The 22,947-nt window shown below is 42.2% G+C and overlaps 2 protein-coding genes across 16 annotated transcripts in view; one reads left to right on the top strand and one right to left on the bottom strand.

Annotated features, from left to right (window-relative positions):
• Window positions 1-22,947, bottom strand: part of si:ch211-203k16.3 (DBH-like monooxygenase protein 2 homolog) — a 34,555-nt gene that overhangs the window by 8,930 nt on the left and 2,678 nt on the right. For 4 of the 12 annotated variants that reach the window (XM_054761108.1, XM_054761118.1, XM_054761120.1 and 1 more), the window contains exons 1-5: window positions 9,478-19,741; window positions 9,255-9,396; window positions 7,348-7,533; window positions 5,137-5,290; window positions 4,958-5,062 (exon numbers count right to left, since the gene is read on the bottom strand). Coding sequence is in view for 6 of the 12 variants with exons in the window: in XM_054761114.1 (XP_054617089.1) it covers window positions 19,747-19,893; window positions 19,973-20,168; window positions 20,246-20,462; window positions 21,057-21,194; window positions 21,279-21,393; window positions 22,634-22,753 (933 nt within the window). In the remaining 6 variants the exon portion in view is untranslated. Of the gene's footprint in view, window positions 1-1,789; window positions 2,557-4,957; window positions 5,063-5,136; window positions 5,854-7,347; window positions 7,534-9,254; window positions 9,397-9,477; window positions 19,894-19,972; window positions 20,169-20,245; window positions 20,463-21,056; window positions 21,195-21,278; window positions 21,394-22,633; window positions 22,754-22,947 lie in introns of those variants that run through there. The other 8 variants (XM_054761112.1, XM_054761113.1, XM_054761114.1 and 5 more) reach the window with 7 other exon arrangements.
• On the top strand, window positions 430-17,951 carry snx9b (sorting nexin 9b). Of its 4 annotated transcripts, none has more exons than XM_054761104.1 (19): window positions 430-702; window positions 2,260-2,346; window positions 3,947-4,021; window positions 5,191-5,310; window positions 5,870-5,947; window positions 7,368-7,536; window positions 9,260-9,386; window positions 9,555-9,639; window positions 10,531-10,656; window positions 10,733-10,850; window positions 10,931-11,061; window positions 11,160-11,263; window positions 11,870-11,973; window positions 12,067-12,144; window positions 12,826-12,902; window positions 13,642-13,731; window positions 14,860-14,974; window positions 15,053-15,144; window positions 16,954-17,951. In XM_054761104.1, exons 1-19 carry the CDS (start codon window positions 691-693, stop codon window positions 16,999-17,001), a joined length of 1,836 nt encoding a protein of 611 aa, XP_054617079.1. In that variant the 5' UTR covers window positions 430-690; the 3' UTR covers window positions 17,002-17,951. The 4 variants fall into 4 exon arrangements, with proteins under 4 accessions (XP_054617079.1, XP_054617078.1, XP_054617082.1 ...); XM_054761103.1 differs by having other exon boundaries at window positions 11,142-11,263; XM_054761107.1 differs by lacking the exon at window positions 5,870-5,947.

Raw genomic sequence — 22,947 nt, 5'->3', positions numbered from 1 at the left:
ACATAAACATCTACACTGTAGTCAGCTTTAAGGGCCTAAATCCGTAATAGCACATTTTAGCCAGCAAAGGTCGCTGTTTGCTCACAAAATCCCCTGCTGAGCTGGTGTGTTGTCAACATTTCACAGGAAATGCATTACTGTATTTTTCAAAATGACACAAATATTAGCCAGACTTTGCTTTTGTATGAGCTCGCGTGAAGCAAAATAACTACCCAGCATTTTAGCAACTGTTATTGTTATATTTTATTGCGATTTTGCTGACTTTTGAAAACATATTTTAATGGAAAATAGACTTTTTCCAGTTCTGTCTTCCATTTCATCACATTTTTAAAAAAGTGTCCCAACGATAATGATCCTGGATGTTGTTGAAGCTGTCAACTTGCTGCTGGGTCATATCGCATCGAGTCCACCTTTCCGGTTTCCCTTCGCGAGTGCAGGTCACTCCCTCCCAGCTACCCGTAGACAGCTCTAGGCGCTTAGAAACAGACCGAGCTCGTCTGCGACTTCATCTAAGCGGACTGAAGCGTTGTCTTTCGGTTTTCAAGTGTTTTCTTGATTGCTACTTTGAGGAACTACCGTGTTTATTGTTGAAGAAGCAGAGCGGCGGAAGGAAATGTCCAGCTGAGTGTTGGAAGTCCTAAGCGACCACTGGGGCCTATTTTTTTGTAATGATTGATCAATGCTTCCATTATGGCACTGAAGGTAAGTGAAGCAACCTTCTCAGAGTGGAATAACATCACAATTTTAACTCTACTTTAACTTACTGTCGCCTCCATTTTTGTCCTCGTACGTCTTAGATGTTTGTACACTTGACAAGACAAACGCCACTGTTGTAGTTTCTCACGTTAGCTTTACGGTAACTTTTCAACCCAAACTTTCCTATCGTGGAGCAAAAACATCATCACGTTCTAGTCGCTAAATTGGTGGTGCACTCTTACGGCAGACGTACGGTGTTCTAAATGATAATAATGTTTAGCCATGTATGGAAAATTTGTCTCATTTAAGTAAGAGTCTTGTGACATTTTACTACCTTTCAAGTAAGGGGGTGACTTGCTAGGTCCGTTGCATGCTGGGAAATGGAGTCTACTGTTTCCAACTGTTTGAGTGGGGTTTTTGTTTACTACTTGTATGTAAAGCCTAATTGTTTACTTATGTGTCTTTAGGTTATTACACAGAATTTCCACAGCATACGGTGATATATGCAGAAATATAATTATTATTTGTAAACAACAATACAATATGATAGTTATTTCTAGGGCTGCAGTTAACAAATATTTTCTTAGTTGACTAAGCTTGTTTCCATTAAGTGGGTAATCGGTTAGGCCATAGACAGTCCAAATCATTATGAAACAAGAAAAGAGGGAAAAACGTTGATGCTGTATTCCAAAGTCAAAGCTGAGGTGTGTGTGTGAATATCTTGTTTTGCCTAAAACACAAACATAATAGGTCTGTTGTCATGGATGACTAAGAAAATTAAAAAATATTCACATTTGAGAGGCTGAAATTAATATATATAATAATTATATATATATATATATATATATATATATATATAAAATATTATTCAAATAAAAAACATTGTCGATTAATTAGATAATCGATTAATCATCAAGTCATCAATTAAATGTTGCAGCACTAGGTATATCGTCAACAAATGTACTAGTGAGGCGACAAATTAAATAAAATTTTTAAAAAATACCCAAAATGTCTCCATTTACAATTGAACTGCAAGGTAATTTTTTTCGTGTTAGTATTAGCGGCACCTCTGTGCACTGTGTTGAATGTTGACTTTTCAAATTAACTGGAAAGTAAATATGAACAGTCAAATGCATCATGTCGTGGCTGACAAAGCATGAAATGCAGGTTTATTTTGTCGCCTTGTTGAAAATATGTTTAGTTTGTTATATTCCGACATGATTTTTTTTTAGGTTTATGGACATGCACCTGTTTAGAAAACATTCTATATTCATAATTCATTCATATTTCTAGTCATTTTTGCATCTGTGTGTGCACCCCTGAGACTCGACATGAAGGGCAGGTTAACTTGAGAAACTTCTAGCTTGTTTTGGGTTGACACTGGTGTCTAGTTTAAGAAGAGTCATCAGAAAAGGAGCAAAGGGAAACTAGTTTGGCCTGTTTTATAATGCACTTTTGGACTACTGATTCTGTCCTACGTGTGTGTGTGTATGTTGATATATGTTACTGATGTGATGCATACACACGAAAAAAACAAACATTCTTGTCCTTATTTGTGATCAGGCACAGGTTTTATATGACTTCACTGCGGAGCCTGGAAACAATGAGCTGACAGTGAAAGAAGGCGAAACCATCACTATCACCAATCAGGTGAGTTGTCCGCCTCCATCTGCCTTCTGTCACATGACACTGTGTGCAGCAGCTGTACACGTAGGGTCAACTGTTGCATGACTCGTCTTCATTAATTTAATGGACGCAGTGCTGTTATTGTGAAGCGCCTATCACAATGAATTGCACTTTACTGTCTCAAACCGAGCAGTCCTGTGAAGGGCCGCAAACAAAAGTGTGCAACAAAAATGCCTGGAGGAAGGAAGGAAAAGAGCAAACATGATGTCATTACAGTCAGTCGCCAACAGTTCAAAGGTTGCTAACTGCGTGCTGGCCTACATAGTTTTCAAAGTTTGTCCTAAGCCAATTAGGTCCGACTCTATGGCCACCAAATTGTTCTCCCAAGTAGGGGGAATTTGTTAGGAATGCGTTCAGTGTGTTTACACACACTCATCCTGATAGAACAGATTCAATCCACAGCTTGAAAGTGGTTTATTTACATGGGACTGATGTTTGCCATCATGCTGAATATTTTAAGGGTACGAAAAAAAACTGAAAATGTGGCAAAGTTACTTTTAACTCAAGTGTTAGGAGCTGAAATCTCAAAACTAAGCACCTTGTTTCTGCAGCTACTAAGAACCAAAGTGATGCCTTTTGGTAGGTTTACATTGCTCTTAGATTTCAAAACAGTATTACTCATAGGAAATAATGGAAATAGAAATAGTCAAACTGTCACCATGTTGACCCTTCATTAACAGGCAATGTCTGATGGAAAACTGCACATCCACAGTCCTTATGTGAGACATGAACACACGTCTTTCTCTTTTCTGTGCGTTCTAGCGATTTAAAAACAGATAAAAAGAGACAGCTCATTATTGCACATATGGGACTTACAGTACTTATTCCGTCTATAAAGTCGTCTGAAAAAGTCTACAAAAGGCGCCAACAACACTGCATTTGCATATAATGTAACATGCATATTAACCAAGCTACAGCGACATTGTTATTATTGTTACACCGTTGTTGACATTGTTACACCGACTGAGCTACATTAGCCATACTACACAGAGTGGATACTAGTCGGCTTGCGCTGAGTTTCACCACAGACTCGCCTGCAGAGCGTCTGATTCGGGCGTCTTCATCGCATACACAAGAATGGAGAGGCGACAGCGCGCAGTGATATGGCAGGAGGAGGCATTTTTGTATTACTCTTTTGAACGCAGATTTTTTTAAAAGCCAAACTCCGTACTTGTGTGACCCCAGCGACTACCTGGAAGTACGTTCTTCATCACCAAAATCCAAGTCGCTGTTGATGGACGACACTGCTGATGGGGATGTCGTACAACTTCATGTCAAAAAACCCAAACTATCCCTTTAAGTTAACGCGAGGTGTAGGTGTTGTTTTCTATGCTGCAGTGTGAAATCAATGCGCCAAGAAAGGAAGTACCGGTAATGAACAAAATACGCAAAATAGTGTAAGTATTACATGTTATCATTAATGTACTGTTACTACATGGTCACAGCATGGATATAAAACCATAAAACCTTGTTGGAGGTTTTGGAGGTGTTTTAGTAGCAGCTCTTTTGTATATAATGATATTTAGACAAGCAGAAGAGACAATGTGTCCCACTTGTGTTTCAGAATGTTGGTAGCGGCTGGATTGAAGCACAGAACTCCAGAGGGGAGGTCGGACTGGTGCCGGAGGACTACGTAGAGGTAAGAGTACCACACACACACACACACACAAATTTTACACACCCTGTGTTGTATTTGAAATGGAAGAAACCACTGGCAAATATAGCGACGAAGCTGGCTGCCTGCCTGAAAGTGAAAACTCAACAGGATGCACCTCTTCAAGAGTTATGCTGATTCGAGTGTCTTGCGCTTTTGTGCGTTCGACCCACTACTTCCACTGCAGTGACTTCACTGTCAGGATGTGACTCACCCTTGAGACAAAGTCGTTTGATTGGAAATGTGGTTAAATGTCAAGGTTTATTCCAGAGTGTCAAATGTGTGTGTGTGAATAGAAGAGACATTATCTGTTTTTTTTATTATTATTATAATGAAAATACCAGGACACAGGCTTCTAAAAGCACCAGAGCAAAGTGTCTTCTATTGCAGTAGTTCTCAACTGGTTTGGCTGGGAGACCCACCATCATCACCCTTCAATGACAAGCGGCGACCCAAATTGTGGCCATTTTTTAAAGTAAACTTCTCAAATATCTTATTCATGTAAAAGAAAATACATTTGTTTACATTTTTAATGTAAAAAGACTGTTTGCAATGGCTGGCGGTGTCATTTTCAGCCAGTGGCAAACAGACCCTTTAATGAACAGACATGAACTCATTCAACCCCAGCCATTTTTCAAAAGACAACCCCTTAAGTGTACTGGCCATTTTAGACGATTTTGACTCATCTTAGGTGCATACGTTTTTATGCAAAAAATAATTGGACCAAAAAGTGTGTGTAAAGGTTTTTCAGTGCATGTTATATCTGGAGAGTTGAATCAGAGCATTGAAGTGAAACAAGAAGTTAAAAATCAAGCGAGTCCAGTTGCTCTGATTCAACACTCATAAGGTAAGTTTCATAACAAGAGGAGGACTATTTCTTCTGTAGACCGATCGATCAAATTAGGGTTAGGGTTACTGTACCTGGTAGTCTTCCTTTCCCCATGCAACACAGTGTGAGCGTTCACTTTATGCTGTTTTTCTCCAGTAGATATCTAGCTATCTAGCTGTGTATTGGACGGACGGCACCTAAAAAGACAATTGCATCTTTTTTGAACACACTACCCCAGAGGAATGCACCTGTAAAAGTCATAAGAACTCACTTGGAATATCTGGTTTTCTTTGTTTCCTCCACTTTGTTCCACAACTATCTGCAGCTCAACAAGTCGTCATTCCCCGGAGCGCCAACCGCAGCACCGACTCCCAGCGTCGGAAACGTTGCGACTGCAGACCTGTCCTTCTTTGACGCCTTTGCTCCTGCGTCGACACAAAACCAGGTTATTCCGTCAGCCATCATTGTAATCGTATCCCAAAAAGTTCAAGCGTGCTGCTTCACACCTCGACATTTGCCAAAAATTGTATCTCTGGCTTCAAATTCCAATTTTGTTTAGATTGAATGTAATTTTGTGCACAAACAGCATCATAAACAACAACATTGTGGTAGTCCAGAGCCCCAGAGGACCATCACAGTCAACAAAATATAAAAAAAACTAACTTGGATGAGGTTCTACACACTACACAATATGGAAGATGCAGTTGTGAAACATCATTTTCCCTATGTTCTTTTTGCAGCGAGATGCAGAAGTGAGAGCAGCTGCCTATATGTATCCATTTTAGCACTCGTAAAGTAGAAACTGGGGGGAAATGAGCTCTCCAGGAAATGAGTGTACTGCTGCATCAGTAGAAATCTGGGCACAGAAAGGGGCCAAGCGGAGAGATGTGTCCAGTCAACATCCTCTTGCTCTCCAACACACACGTTCCTTATTCAGCATCACTTTATCACCCCTCACCTGCTTGGCTTTGACGTCACCTTCTCTCCCCCCCTTCCTCCTTAAGGTGGATCCTAGGGGCTTGAGTCCCCAGCCTGACACCCCCGACACCCCAGTTTCCCCCTACCTTGTGTCGCCCGATGAGGTAACAGCCACCCGGGAGTGGTAGCGCCCTTCACCCTTCCCCATTAAAGCCCGTCCCCTCCTTCCCTCCTGATTGGTTCCCTCTGGCAAAACTGCCTCTCATTGCCTGCAGAGCATGATCTCACCCTTGCAGCTCAATTCACACATAATGTACACATGTACAATTACTGTAAATATCTTCCAGAGGTCTCCAATCCCCGTCAGCACCCTTTTGTTTTGATGGCATCAATCAGCACCTTAGGGATCATGATCAGTGTACATTACTAGGCAAACCTTTTGACACGCTTTCCATTGTTTTTAACTGAGAAGGTGTGTCCAAACGTTTGACTGATACTCGATCTCACGTGTACTTGAGTAATCGCACAGTAAATCATGATCATCTGGAAAGTAGTGACACCTCGACAGTTTAAACAGCATTCATTTCACTGTGTGTGTATACCTCCAGTGCTCTAATTACTGGATAGCCCGGGCGTTTATTTACTAAGCCGCAAAGAAATGCAGCATTGATATTGAGCAGATATCGATACAAATCATATATATACTTTTATTACTTGCTTAGCTGTGTGGAATGTTGGAAGATGAAGTGATATTACTCAAACCAAGAGTAATAGTCAGCAACAGTAGGTATGGGAAAAACGGACCCATTTACTTTTGATGCATGTGGTGTATAGTTTTATCCACAATCAGCACGATATGGCTAGGCTTGATGCGCTCAATGAAGTGCTGAAACCCGACATTACTCATTACAAGTTTTGCACTCAGCTGCAATGTCTTACTGCCACGTGACTGACATCACTCCTACTCCTTGCTAAACACACTAGCGCACGCTGTTGTTGTGATCATGTGGGTTCTGCATGCTAAATAGGAAGGCTGCTGCTGGATAAAAGTGCTGGTGCAAAGTCTGGAATGGAGTGCCATTATCGGAGATTTTAGATGCAGGCCGATATAATCTGATACTGTTTTTTGGCTGATATCTGACCGGGACACCCTTAATGGCTACTGAAATCTTGTGTAGTTAATTAAAAAAACAGGAGGTTGACTAAAGCCACAGCTAGCATGCCAAAGGTTTTTTGAGCAAACGCTATTTAGAGACCCCGGCGGTTATTTCCTTTTATTGGAGACTGTGTGGTTACTTGAAAAGAGGAGTTATTTGGAGCATTTACAGTATTAGTAGTGTTGATTATGGAGTGCTCATCGCATTTAAGCTGCAGAAGGCAACTATGTACTACGCTGCATGCCAAGGCCAGCAAGGTGACGCAGGGCATGCTTTGGGAACAGTACAGTTTGGCATGTTGAAGTGAAAAATTGCTTGAATCATTTGAAAGATTTGAGTGTAAATGCCTCGTCTTGTTAAGCATTTGTATTCATTTACATCCACAGCCTGAGTGTCCACATATTTACCTTTTTTTCGGTGTCTCCAGGCTAGCAACGGCAATGATCCCTGGTCGGCGTGGAACACAGACCCCTCGGGGGGCGCCTCCAACAACTGGGCGTCCAATCCAGAAGGCACCCAGACTGGCAAGACGGCCGCTGGTGACTCCTGGGGAGGCCCGGCACCTCAGGGTCACCCTCAGGCTTACCAGGGTCCTGGTAAGGACACACTATACAGTAGTCGACAAAGGTGTTAGGGTGAAAAACCTTTTTAAGCTAAAACTATGTGGAGTTTGACCCAGCAGCGATTCTGTTTTGTTTTTTTTGCCAGACAGTGGAAAAGTCAGCCTCACGCATGAGTCAAGCAGACAAAATTTCTCCTGACCTCATTTTTCTTTAGAAATTCTCCATTTGTTCTTGTCAAAGGACCAGAATTAACAGACTTTTCTTCCATTTCTCTCTCTTTCCAAAGGCAGCTACCCATATCCTTACCTTATTGATTACACAGGTATCCCATGCATGCGCCTGGCTAGAGGTCCCCCTCCCCCGCTTTAATATTAAAAGCATGTGTGAGATCATCTGTTTAGGTCTTCATATTAACACCGTGTTGACTTTATGGTGCAAGTGACTGGGATGCCACTGCTTATATTACTGTATTGACCCGGATATTAAACGGTATTTTTGTCCTCTTTAGAAGTCATCTTGTACTGAGGGTCTAGAGCTGGGGTGTCCAAACCTTTTCCAGCGAGGGCCACATATGGAAAAATCACAGGCTGCGGGGGCCACTTTGATATTTGACAATTTGTAATCCAACCTATGTAGTTTAAAGAAAAAACAGCCCACACCTTAGCTTTGTGTTACAGGTGACAAGGTGCATTTTTACTATGAACTTTTTCTCCTTACGCTTTTTTTGCTTGTTTTTCCATTTTTTCAATTTATTTTTGTTGTACAAATATATTAACTTTCGTCACGGAATTTTTTTTCTTAGAATGTTATAATTTTTAACCAACCAAATTTTCCAAAAATTGAAACTTTTTTACTTGTTTGGCTTGTTTCTCAAAATAAAATAAAAATAACTTTTTTTATTATGATTTTATTCTTGTAAAATGACAACTTTTCTCTTAACATTATGCCTTTACTATCCCAATATTTCAACTTTATTGTCATAAAATTACATCTCTCCTCCATTTTTGCTGTTGTTTTTTGTTTTGTTGCTTGTTTAACTGTATTTTTAGAATGTGTCGAGGGCCAATACAAAATCAGATGCGGGCCACACATTTTGGACACCCCTGGTCTAGAGCCTTATACATGCAAAACAGCAGGGGGCGCCAAACAACTTCTCTCCAAGCAAATCAGAGCTTTTCTTCCTGTCACGCACACACACACACACACACACACACACACACACACACACACCAGTGACCTGGAGAGATGCAGCTGTGACACAAAAACACAATTATTGCATGGATTCGGATGAAACTAGGTTTTTAAGACCTTAACCAGATCGTGTTTGACCTTTTCAAGCTATATCTCGCATGTGTGTACACATTGATCAATTGTCATCATGCTAGAGAAGCTAAAATATGTTATATTGGGGTCAATATGGTATACTTTATGTACATCTAGACTACAGTGTTGGATTAATTAAGGGTGGAGTTCAGTTATTCTGCGAAATAGGCAAATAATCTTTTTGGCTAACTTGTTTGTCTAATCATGCTCCCTTTGTTGAGTGTCTGTGTGTTGTAGTCACATTCAAAACCATGTACAGGTATATGCCGGCTTATACGCGTGTAACCAGCACATTATTTGTCACTGATGTAAGTTCTAAAACAAAACCAAAAAAGCAGTGTTTGAGCCCACTCATTGCCTTGCATTAACCAGGCATGACAAGAAAGGGAAAAGTACAACATATTCATCTCATGTCTTCGTTGTCTTACATCAGGGGCCGAGGACGACGAGTGGGACGACGAGTGGGACGACATGAAGTCCACCGGGGGTTACGGCGAGTCTGAATCTGGAGATGGCGGAGCCATGCAGCGAGGCGGAGCTCACCCATCGATGAAACTCAAGTAAGGGTTGCTACGCAGAGAACATAAAGTGCACGGAAGACTCAACAGGAAAATTACATATAAAACAACTGGAGGATACCCAGTGCCGTACGTGGTGGTCGTCTACGGCCGTGCCTGTCTAGTGTAACGTGCAGTCGAGGCCTTCTGACCATTTGCCCCCACTTTCAGGTTTCCGGGGTTCTCCAAGTCTGGTCCTGAGCTGTACCTACTATGCAAGCAGATTGCAAAGGGCAAAGACAAGCTACCGATTTACGTAAGTTATTTGACTTGCAGGAACTCAAGTTTTTTTGGGTTTTAGCTATCATAGATATTCTGGTATGGAGGTCCTTCCTTCCTGAAAGTATAAGGATCAGTTAGAAATTGGCTGGAGTCTGCAGGGAATGCTGGAGAATGCATTTCTGGTATTTACTGTACACATTCCTGACACTTAAGCTAGAATACAAAAGCTGTACAGTATCGAGGGATGTCCTGCTAATGTCCTATTGATGTTGGATATCAGACAATATCAAATGATATCTGCTTGAATCTCAAATCTCCAATATTGGCACTCCGATACAAGCAGTCGATTCCGGACCCCACCCTAGCACATCTATCCAGCAGCAACCAGATAGAGCCCATGTAATTACAACAAATAGTGCGCACAAGCATGCGCATGTTTTCCGTGGAGGCATAGAACTTGGGAATTTTAATACAACCAACCTCATCGCGCACATGAAGCCGCATCACACGGGAAACTCCCACGGGACGGCAAAAAGTCATTAGCTATAACAGAAAAGAGTGACACACCCTGTCGGTGGTGAGTAATGTCGGGTTTAAACACTTCATTGAGCACCTCAAACCTCGCTATGTTATGCCTAGCTGCCACCACGTTGTGGATAAATCTATGTCCAACATGCATAAAGAAGTCAATGTGTGGGTTATTCTCAAAGCTACTGCAAAATAATGAATAAAAGTATGTATGATTCGTGCTTTTCCAACATTCCACACTACAAAATAAATAATTATTAAGTATACATGAGTCGTGTTGATATCCGATCAATATTGGTATCAGCATTATTATTATCCTCATACACTTTGTATACCCCTCTTGTATTGGATCACATGCAGGACCCTCCACACTAGCAGCTTTTGTTTTATTCCCCAGATGGGAGAAGTGGGTCCAGTGTGGCTTTATCCAGAATCGCAGCTGGACTGTGTGGTCGCTGATCCAAAGAAAGGCTCAAAGATGTACGGCCTCAAGAGCTACATCGAGTATCAAATCACGCCCAATGTAAGCAGCTCCGTCATTACGTTGGTTCTGTTCTGTTGCACCAGCTGTCATCTAATGCACTGGGATGTGGTTACAGACCACAAACCGCCCTGTCAATCACAGATACAAGCACTTTGATTGGCTATATGAGAGGCTGCTGGACAAATTTGGCTCCGCCATCCCCATCCCCTCCTTACCAGACAAGCAGGTGACAGGTGAGTGTCTGGCACGTCTCAACAACAATTTTACAGTCCGACGAAGACGAGCACCCCAAAATATCCTTTATCTGTTCCAGGGCGCTTTGAGGAGGAGTTCATTAAGATGCGAATGGAGCGGTTGCAGGGCTGGATGAGCAGGATGTGCAGGCACCCGGTGGTTTCTAGCAGCGAAGTATTCCAGCTTTTCCTCACGTATAAGGATGAGAAGGTATGGTGCCTCCCCAGTAGTGTCTCTCTCTCTCGCTCTCTCTTTCTCTCTCTCTCTCTGAAGTGCAAAGATGCTTACAGTATATCTACATGGCGCAGGACTGGAAAATGGGGAAGAGAAAAGCAGAAAAGGATGAAACGGTGGGAGTGATGATCTTTACTACTATAGAGCCAGAAGCTGCAGACTTGGATCCTGTAGAAGTGTGAGTTAAAGGGAAACCTCAACAAGGCAACTTGTATTATTATGCCATATAAATCTTGAAAAAAACGGTCAATAACATCGATTAGACAGTGGTTTGCAGGACAATTATCTACAAGCAAAATTTGTTATCATGACTGGCCTAGTATAATAAATGTTGCGGCAACATACTGACAAAAACTTGCAGGCGCCACGATCCAACCGAGTATGCACTCAAAGACGGTAGGCAGGGCTTGCGCACTAAGCAGAGACGCCACACGTTCACGGTGGCCTCATCTTAGGTAAAAAATACATACAGTTCAATTTTGTTATCGTGACAGGCATTTTATGCCATATAATTAATGTCAAAATGGGCTCAGACTTTTGTGTCAAGCTAACGTGACTGAAGCTCACACAAGGTACACTATACTTGAGTACCAGCTAGTGGTTCAAATGTGAATTACAGCTCATGACAATTATTAATGGAAAAAATGTTTTTCAATAAATGGTCGATATTATCGATTATCGGTGATAATTTGTAGCACAATCATAGACCACCAAAATGTATTGTGACAAGCCTACTAATAAGGTGACTTAAACAGCCCTCGGAAACACTTTTTTGTACCGACAGAGAGCAGAAATGCGAGCAGTTCAGCAGGTTTACCAAAGCAATGGACGACGGAGTGAAGGAAATCCTCACAGTTGGACACGAGCACTGGAAGCGATGCACAGGACGTATGTACACTATTTTTAACATTTACCTTTGTTTCTATTTGACACACATATTGCATATTTTCTCAGCATAAGACATAACGTCTGTTCATTCAGCTCTGCCAAAGGAATATCAGCGCATTGGTAAAGCCTTCCAGAACCTCTCCTCAGTGTTCACCAGCAGTGGATATCAAGGTACTTTGTGTACTACGGCAATACTGATGTCATGCTGTGCCCTCGAAATTCAATGAATTAATTTAATTCTCTTCAAATATTACAAAAAAAAGTAAAAAGCACCCGTTTGCATGTTCTCCCCGTGCATGCGTGGGTTTTCTCCGGGTACTCCGGTTTCCTCCTACATTCCAAAAACATGCATGTTAGGTAAATTGGTGACTCTAAATGGTCCATAGGTATGAATGTGAGTGTGAATGGTTGTTTGTCTATATGTGCCCTGCCATTGGCTGTCGACCAGTCCAGGGTGTACCCTGCCTGTCGCCTGAAGTCAGCTGGGATAGGCTCCAGCATGCCCCCGCGACCCTAATAAGGAGAAGCGGTATAGAAAATGAATGGATGGATCACAAAACTGAGATGCAGTTTTTGCTTGAAATACATTTAACGTCTTAGCATATTTACATGTGTTGCTTTACAAAATATGCGGCCCTCGCTGGAAAAAGTTTGGACACCCCTGCGGTAACGTAACAAAATGTGGCAAAAGTGAAGTGCAGTGAATACTTTGGGGATGGACTGTATGATTATTTTGAAAGTTCAACTTGAACAGGATATAATGGTGCAAGTACGCTGTGACATCTCAATTATGATTGTGTTGCGTTGTGGTGCTTTATAAAGAATAAACATATTGATCCGTCATTGCTGTAGGCGAGTCAACCCTGACTGATGCCATGACGGCGGCGGGGAAGACCTACGAGGAGATAGCACAGCTGGTAGCAGAGCAGGTAGGTATGGTTATTTGGAGCCCAAATTCAATGTAATGTTGCTGTCAATGGATTTTTAGCTCGTTTAAATGTCACAAGTTAGATGGTGAAGTGTATTTCAGTGCCTTTTTATCAACCACGCCATTAGCATGTCTTCACCCACACGTCACATGTTTCCTGCTTGCAGTCTTTACATCCCACGTGTTGCTTTTTTTTTATATGACACCCTTTAACCCAGTGTCCTTCTGGTGTTCTCTGCACAGGAAGACGCTTAGGGCAAACAGAATAGACCAGGGTTACTCAACTGGCAGCCCTTGGGGCCAAATCCGTCCCATAAATGACATCCGACCGGCCCGCAAGTTCAGTTTGAAACTTGTCACAAAGGGGATCTTTGACGAGCATTTTTGCAGTTGTTCCTTAAAAACAGCAGAGCTAGTTTATAAATATCACTCGCATGTTATGAAACATGCCTTTTGTTTTTCTGTCCCTGCGGCATCCGTAAGCAGGATTGGTCTGGTAAGACTTGTAGTCCAGTGACACGCTTTGTTAGGCATAAAGGTGGTTTGAGAACTGCTATATCCTGACCTTTTTTTTTTGTACGTAGCTTTCCCTTACGAGTCAGAAGTGTGCTACTTCCTTGTTAGAGTCCTGTAGTGATTCATTAAATGCAACAGTGCTCTTTCTTTAGCTTGTAATCTTTTTTTTTTTTTTTCCTGTTTACGTTCACATTCATATCTGTGTGTGTATTTCCTCTTGCCAGCCCAAGAAAGACCTCCACTTCCTCATGGAGACTAACAACGAGTATAAAGGTCTGCTTGGATGCTTCCCGGATACCATCGGAGTCCATAAGGTACACGAGTAGACATGGAGTCTGTCATGTTGGGTGGGGGCACTTAAGATATTTTATATATATTAAAAGGCTGGAAAAAAAGGTACATACATTTTTTTGTCTTTAAAATACTTTAAGTTTATATCAATATATATTTTTTTTATTTTGTTTATTTCAATTCATTTATTTTATTATTTATTTGGCAGTAGTAGTATCAACATTTCATCATTTTCTGTTGACATTGTGCTTTTTGGCACTATTTCCCTATTTTTGCTGGGGGTTTTTTGGTTTAAATTTATTTTTACAATGTGTTGCGTGCTGCAAGTTGTTATTTCCTTTGCTCATGGCTTTCCCTACAATTGCGTTATACACACTCAAAGATCACGTCCTGCATTGTTCAAGCAAAGAAAGTAAATGAGTTGAAAATGACGTGTTTTGCTGCATTAACATACAAAAACTAGAGACCTCCGCCAAGCGCCATAGTTCCCCCCCATATTGTGATTCACACCAACATAATAATCCTACATTTTTTGGATCAGTCTTTGATATTCTGTAGAACCTGCTGGAAACTCGTCCTGTATTTTTTTCCCAAGTTTTCCATTTTTTGTGGAGTTAAACGCACAAATGGTGAAAATGGTCCTATCACGCAATGTTAAAGAATCCTTTAAAAAAATTCCTGGATCCAGACGGTGATCTGGATCACCCCCAAAATGTAATCAGTTCTTCCATATCCCATTTCTGACGATTCCTGAAAATTTCACCCAAATCCATTCAGAACTTTTCAACTTATTTTGAACACAAACAACAACTTTCTTGACCTATCCGCCACCTGCCAATTTATTTATTTGGACTGTTTCCCCATTGTCCTGCCTCACCGACATTTGAAAACATGACATCACTGTCCAACTAAATCGTGTATTGAGAAAATTTGGAGATACAGACAGCAATGTTTTTTGTTTTTGCTCAAGGGCTCCCCCTACAGCATTGGAGTGTAATTACGTCAAATTACGTGTAATTATGTCAAACAAAAGCTAGATTAGCAAACGCAACGCGTGCACATCACCTGTGTGTGTTATGACATCATGCCTTGCAATGAACATCCCAGCTGAGGCTCGCGCTAAAACAACATGTCTTTATCAAATGACGCAGGCGGCCATTGACAAAGTGAAGGAAGGCGACAAGTTGGTGGCAACCAGTAAAATAACCCCTCAGGAAAAGGTCACCATGGCGAAACGAGTCAGCACCATGTCTTACGCATTGCAAGGTACAGCGCGACTCCTCAGTCAATCGACTTGGCGAGTTGATTCATCTAACGTCTTGTCGCCTTTTTCTCTCCCCTCAGCTGAGATGAACCACTTCCATAGCAACCGTATCTACGACTACAACCGCGTCATGCAGTTGTACCTGGAAGAGCAAGTCAAGTTTTACGAGACGGTAAAAAAAAAAAAGAAGACATTTTGTCCACCATCTTTCACCTTAAATGCAGCACACCCTCCAGGGGAGCATTTTATTGTATCTTCTCAACGGACAAGACTGGAGAGTCGTCAGTGTACACCTGATCTAGCATGTAAATGAATCAACACACAAGCTTTATTGTCTCAATAGCTGGCAACACAAGTGAGTCCCCCTGTCCCAAGTGGGAGCATCATTGCTGCACAGCAATGCCTTAATCCTCTTGGCTATGGAATTCACCTTTTCCCTCAATGAACCGTAACTCCCCAGTGCAGGCAGCACTCATGCAGACCCCGACAATGATGTTGGCATTAACATGCTTGACTCTACGCATAACACAATGATCTTGCTAGTCACTTGTGTTGCCAGATGTTTAGACAATAATGGCTGAGTTGACAAATTTTCTGTGGATCGTAAAAATATATACTGCTACATAAGCATATATGGAATATTTTCATATTTGGAGCATAGAAAACCTATTTACGACCTTCTAAATATGGTTTTTAACATTATTAGAGCCCTCTAGACATGAAATAACACCCCTATAGCCACCTTTACACTCCTATTACCCAATAAATAGCAGACATAATAACAGAAAATAAGCAATTAAATAATATTAAAATAAATAATAATATCAAAATAAATTTCATACTCGACTGTATTGCTATAAATGTGTTTCGGTGTTAGGGGACAGGAAGTGGCGTGGGGGGGGTTCAGAATTGAGTTTTAGCTCCACGTGTGTTAGAGCTGCAACAGTAGCTCGAGTTGGGGATTAGTGTAGCTGTAGCTGTGAGATAATTCACAGTAAAAGCCTGTTGTTCCGGCGATCGAGTCTGGTGCTTGTGTGTCTCACCGAACATTACAGTAACATTACCGACACCTAGTGACCAGTGGAGAATACTACATCGCATCACGTCTTTGTATGCGTCTTCTGAATGCCTCATATTTGTATTTTACTTCATTTATATGCTTGAAAACGCTTAAAGCAAAAAACATGTCAAATATACTAAAATATGCATATTCTTTGACTAATAGGCAGCATTCAGCCAGGAAACAGCATGATTTATTCATATTTTAGACATTTGAAGCGCAAAGTGGCAGAGGTGTGGACTCGTGATGACAATATCATCGAACACTTGCCATCGCCAATGACTCGGGATTGACATGGACTTTAGTGTGATGACTTTAAGTACTTGAGGTTTTCAGTTAGTGTGTTACCGTAAGTAAAATGTGCCCCCATTCAAAGTGTTATTATTCAGTATATTATTATGATAAACTAGTTATGTCATTTCAAGCAAGACACCACATTTTCCCACAGAATTTGCCTCATTGAATGCATCTATTAACATCCAATCAGGTTTCAGAGCAAACAACAAGGGTGTGGCTTATACAGTATTTCTGGAGAGTGGCAGTGATTGACATCGGGATGCGTCAACGTGCAACCCAGGATAACTTCATTAGCATTTGCAAAAGCCAAAGTCTTGGCTTTTATTTGGTACACTTAACAGCGCTTATGACTTGAAATGTCAAGCCTGTGACTTCCAACTTGACTCAGCCTGTCGTGTCTTGACTCGGACGTGCATGTCTTGACTTGAGACGTGACTCGAGAGTTGGGATTAAAGACTTGTGACTTGCAAAACACTGACTTTCTCCCACCTCTGTGAAATGGCGAGGGACGACTGAATATGCAAGGTTCATTCCTACAGTGTTGTCGCTTAAGAAGAATGACCGTTATGAAAATGGTTGCCTTTGCTTGCCTAAAATCCCGGCTTCTCTTCTTTAAACCCGCAGATTGCTGCAAAGCTGAGACAAGCTCACAGTCAGTTCACTACAATGTGAAGGCAACAGTCCACAAGCGACGAAAAGAGCTCCACATCCCAAATGTTGTCACTTAACTGCTTGTTTTCCAACTTTCTTCTTCATCTTTTTTAATGAAAATTTCTCTTACCTTTATGACACTTTAAACCCGCAGCAGTGATTGCGGATGATGACACGCAACTCTTCCTCTTTTTAAGAGACGGGAACAAAACACGCAAACCGCAGTTTACACAAATGAAAGTTTCTGTAAAGACAAGCAAATTGAAGGTTAGAGTAGTTGGGGTCACATTTAATGCTATTTTGGACGCAGCATTGACATAGTCATTCACTGTGGCCGCGGCCTTTTCATGCCAATGTTTGGTAGATATTGTCACTAATGACCGTGGAGCGTCCCTCTAAGGAAGCGTTTGTGTCCCGTGCCTTCTTTCTTCCTGCACTTCCTCTTTGCAAACAGGAAGCCCCGCCCCTTCCTGTTGTACCCACGTGCCTTATTTGGTTCCCTTCTATTTCTGCATTCGTTTACATTTCAGGAGAAAATGAAAAAAAAAAAGTTTTTATATGAAGGAGAAACCGCTGCTTCAAGAATAACAGCAAAGTTTAAGGGGGCGGAGCTACAGATCACATCACGTATGCAGTTTTGTTTGTTTTTGCTTTCAATCATTCGTTTTGTTCACTTTTGTTTTACTATCACGTGATACCCAAATATAGTAGATGTATAATACCTATATAACTATTTAATGAGCATGCTGGCTGGCATCACGGGCGCAGGTGCAGGTGTACAATGACCCGTTGCAAAGATATTACCACAGTTGCTGTTTAAGAAATGTTAGAAGGTTCAATCCAAACCGTGCGCTATTGTCTTTGCAAAGGCAGAGTTCATTGTGTGAAGGCTCTTTATTTGTACATGTGTGCCTCATGAAGTGTCTGGTGAGTGTACATATAAATAATAAATATACACGCTATTCTATCAAGTGTTTGTCGTCTCAGATTTTACCGTATAAAAGCTTGAGGAGCAACAGCACATTTTGATTTATTTAACAATGAATTTGTACTTCCTTCTTTGTTGTATGGAAGAATCCTTGTCTTGTTCTCTCGTGTGCAAACACAGTGAGGCCCTTATGCGCCGCACAGCAGATTCTTGCATTGGAGATGGATTAGGAATGAGAATGAGTGTGCAAAGGGTCAAAGAGGGGGTCTGTGTAGTCTTGTAAGTGAGGTGGGGGGTAGTGAAAGAGGTCCTTTTAAGCCTGCACGAGGCTTTGGCTTCAGGTGCAGCTGGATAGTGACGTCCACAGCAATTGACTTGGTGTGAAATCCTTTCAAGAAGAGACACTGTACTCGGGAGCTATTCATGTAACATCATGTGCATTGTTAGCAAATCAACTGTAATGCAAGTAGTTATTATGCAACAGCCATGTAACCATACTACAAGTCCCAGAGTGCATTCACATAGATGCAGGCGGTCTCTTGATGTTCCATGTCGGATACAGCGGCCCTTGAGGGTCAAAAAGTGTTAAATTTACACCATGTACCACCTCCATTTTGGTCCAGTAGATTCCCGCAACCCACTAAATTTAGAGGAAAAACCAGATTTGTTCTTATATAAGCCGCACCAGTGTACATGCCACACGTGTCCACGTCATAGAGTGGCATATTGTGGCGTGCACGAGTCCGTGAGGACCAGTCAACTCTTTACTTGACAGGAGCCAATCATGAGCTACAAACAGACTCACGATTTGGAGCCCGTGTACCGCCAGTGGCACGCGTACCACAGTTTGAGAATCTGTTCTGAGCACACGTAAAGTTCAAATCCGAGAAAAAAATCAAACCGAGTCCTAGATTTGCCTGTCATGCAGTTCAGTAAAACTGCCAACTATAATTAACTACAATAAGAAACACATTGTTTGTAAAGGCACTGTATTTAACATCATTACATGTATACTGTTGTGGGTTACCTAATATAGTGACCATATTCACGTAGAAACTTATTTTTGTTTTTGTGGGCTCATGTCATCACCCGCAGTACTCTTTCATTCTGTAATTTATTGTATAATGACGCTCAAAATGCATAACATGCTTGACTTTTAGAAAATAAGAATAGCCACGTAGCCAACTGCAAGTGAGCGGCGGAGGCATGGTCCTCGCGTTTGTGACGCGCATGACAGAGACGCTGAACTCCATGAAGCGTTTCGTGTGATTGATTTATTGCTGAGACCAGGGTGGCAAACTGAGGATATGAGTGTGATGGTAGAATATGCTATATAATAGCGTATAAAAAAAGCAATCAACAAAAACACGGCTTCCTAGCCGTTCCTCTTTGCTCCTCCTCCCCGGTGACGAGTGTGCGCCCTTATACTTCCGCACACACCCACCAATGACCACGTGACCACGCCCTTCACACCTCTGCGGACAGCGACCTAAATCTGTCTCCTACAGTAATTTACTTTTAAAAATTATATTCACATATCATTATTTCAGTTCCTCTCTTTTATTATTAGTAGTGTTCAATTTGAATGTTAAATCGTTTATTTGGATCTGTGTTTTTTTTCTATTTGCTAATAAATATTTCCGAAAAAGCGCAGCTATCTAGAGGTACAAAACAAGAGTACAAAACACGCTCCATTTCCATGCCGCTGACATGGAAAATCACCCAGAAACAATGTAAAAGTGTATGGTTTCCAAAAAGATGCAGTACAAAAATAGTCCACAGCTGGTCTATTGAGATCTGCATTACCGTACATCAACAGGTGTCATGGTGACGGAGGCTCAGGGAGACAAACGCTTCCGGAAGGTGCGTGGTCGGATCATCATGCTGACTTTGCGAAGCGAATAATAGTCGGAGTCTCTCCACGAGTGCCAGACTATCCCATCAGGACCCAGGTGGCCTCGGCCGTTAGGTGTGTAATGGCCTCCCTGCAGGACATAAGAACACAGCTCCACTGTCATATTGTCATTATGACATTGCTGGTCATTAAGGTGTTTGGGCTTTTACCCTGTAGTAGACTCCATTAAGATGAGCATAGAAACACTGACTATACCACCATCCGCCATGGGAGATCTCAGCACAGATGTCACCACTGTCGGGCGTGCTGAAACTCTGCTTGTCGTGGTACCACCCGAACGAGTCCTGCACGGTGCCGCTGAAGCCCGACACGTGGAGACGGTACTGATGCTCCTCATCTTCTACACTAAGCAACAAGGAAACAACAGGACTCTACCGTGCTCAAGTCTCTTCTTTCATGTTCTTGTGCGTGGTGACGCCCACCTGAAGCTCTGATACACTGCATGCTTGTGCTTGTTGCTCCAGTCCTCCAGGTCTATGCGGAGGCTGTAGTCCCCCTGGGTGCTCAGGTCGTGGATGTAGTCGTTACCCAGCCAGAACTCGGAGTGCAGGTCGCCGAAGCCGTGCCTGTACTCCCTCCAGCTGCGGTCGAAGCTCACGGAGCCGTCCACCCGTCGCTGGATCACTGTCCAACCGCCACCTGTGGCACAAAAACAGGGAGTGGGAGGTGGAGAAGGTCAGAAATGATGGACGCTGGGAATGAATGCAAATCAACTTCAAGTTTAGGGTAATTGAGCTTTTTTTGGTAAATGTCCAAAACCTTTTGGTTGGACAGTCAATGAGAATTAAAGAATTGATACACATATTTATACCCATATTTGTTTCAGACAATAACATCATTTGCATAACTCAACATGCCTGAAAAGGAGTAGGAAGAAGCCGAGCTTATATTTCATCCTACCCCTTCCCATGTCTATTCAAAGACGAGACTCTAATCTTTCTTTTGGTAGGTCCCATGTCTATTTAGCTATAGAATACAATATTCCGTGTGCCTTGAGAGATGGTCTAAACTGGCCGGTACCGAAGGGGTTGTCTTTTGGAAGATGGCTGGGACTGAATGAGTTAAACATGGGTCCGAAGGACGCACGGTGCAAGGTTGAAGTTCAGATGAATTTGCATCACGTGTTTCCTGTTATACATAGATTACCTCGCGCACTCACAGCCTATTCAGTCCATTCCAACTTCAGCTGTAAACTTGGCACTTCTGTGGGCGCCTGCGCATGAAGCGACTCACCGTCTGTGTCCATATCACAGTAGACCTGCACAGGCATGCCTGCTAGCGATGGCACCACAGTGTACAGGCCTGACCTCCTCACTCCATTGTAGTAGATGGATGCACAGTCTATAGGGCAGTTCCTCATGTGCTGGATTTCTGAGGAACAAAACCACCAGGTGGTGAGTGAAAGGTTTCAGCGCCCTCTGCTGGAAGCATGTGGTGCTTTTGAAATTCTCCTACCTGGATGCAAGGCCTCGTGGGAGCTCATGAGGGGGTTGGGACGGACGATGTTGATCAAACAGCCAGGACTCTTCTGAACTCTCTCCACCAGTAGGGTGAGATTGTGAACTTCATTCTAAAAGGTCGTCGAGAGAAGCACGCATGAAAGAAAACCAAATTAGAAATACACGTCCGTCTACGACTGTGTAGACCACCGTAATGTTAAAGGATTCATCCGAAAGGGTGTTTTCTTTTTGTGATAGCACTACACCAGGGGTCGGCAACCTGCACTAGCAAAAGAGCCACTTTGCCCCCTCGTACACTAAAGAAAAATAGCCTGCAGGCGCAAACGTCTTTTTTAATTTGACCCATAACAACAACACAACAAACGGAAGTGCGGTTTGTGAAGCCTTCTTGAATCCTTCCCGTATTCATTTGTGTAAAATGAAAGGAAAACGTAGACCACTTCGATATATTTCAAAAAATATATATTAAACAATCATAAATATAAATCTGAAAATATAAATTCAATTAAATAAAAAAACAAACCTAGAAAAGCACTCGGAGAGCTCAGACCCCTGGCTAGCGCCGTAGCCCCCCCCCATACTGTAGTGACACATTAGTCCATACGTTTATTTGATCGACACATTTAGATTCCCTGACCATGAAAACATACCGTTAGCAATTGGATTCGTAATGATATCAATATTAGCTCAGTAGTAAATCTTCCCGTAAACTTTGTGTTTTCTTCTGGATCTCTTTTGAAGATACAACAAACCCAGCTTCCACCGTGTCTTGGCGATATAAAAGGGTGTTTGCTGCATGTTTAGAGCTTCATTTGTTGTCATCCTGTGATGAAAATTCCAAAGGTTCCCTATGTTGTCATATTCTGGATCACAGTATCTGGAATGATTCCACTGTCTGGATCAGTCTTTGATATTCTGTACAACTTGTTACAAACTTGCCCTGTAGTTTTTTTCCAAGTACTCTGAGCATTTTTTGTGCAGTTATATGCACAAATGCCGAAAATGGTCCTATCTCGCAATGTAAAAGAATCCTTAAAACAATTCCTGGATCCAGACGGTGATCCGGATCAGCCCCAGAATGTGATCCCTTCTTCCGTATCCCAGTACCGACCATTCCTGAAAATTTCATCCAAATCCATTCTGAACTTTTCAAGTTATTTTGAACACAAACAACCAAACAGATAAACGCCTGCGAAAACGTGACCTCCTTGGCGGCGGTAAAAAATAAATTGAGGAACAAATATCCCGGAAAAAAATATCCCGGTCCAGTCTGGAACCAATTAACGGCGCTAAACGAGGGACGGCCGTACAGTGTGTGTTTGTTTAGGAGGAACAGATAGGGGGTGATACCTGCAGGTTTAGGATGAGGGTGCCCTGCAGATGCAGCAAGGTGCTGGCCTCGGCGTAGTGCACCTCCAAGTCGTGAAAACGTCGCTCCAAGGTGGCGTTAAAATGGCTGTGGTCTTCATGCTGTCACCGTGCAAAGCACACACTCGTTAGATATTGGCCATCATGCTACCAGTGTCCACTGGCGCCGTGCAGGACAAGCAGGCAGCACGAATGAGTTGTCCCCAGGCTGGACGAGATGGGACAATACAAGCTCCCATTGCTGCAACATGCATATTCCATTAGTCCACCTTTGGCCGTGTCTGCCTATTGGCTCA

This window comes from Dunckerocampus dactyliophorus, chromosome 19 (genome assembly GCF_027744805.1).
Source record: "Dunckerocampus dactyliophorus isolate RoL2022-P2 chromosome 19, RoL_Ddac_1.1, whole genome shotgun sequence".
Lineage (NCBI taxonomy): Eukaryota > Metazoa > Chordata > Actinopteri > Syngnathiformes > Syngnathidae > Dunckerocampus > Dunckerocampus dactyliophorus.
Note: the sequence above shows the minus strand (reverse complement) of the source record. Positions and strands in the feature narration are given on the sequence as shown.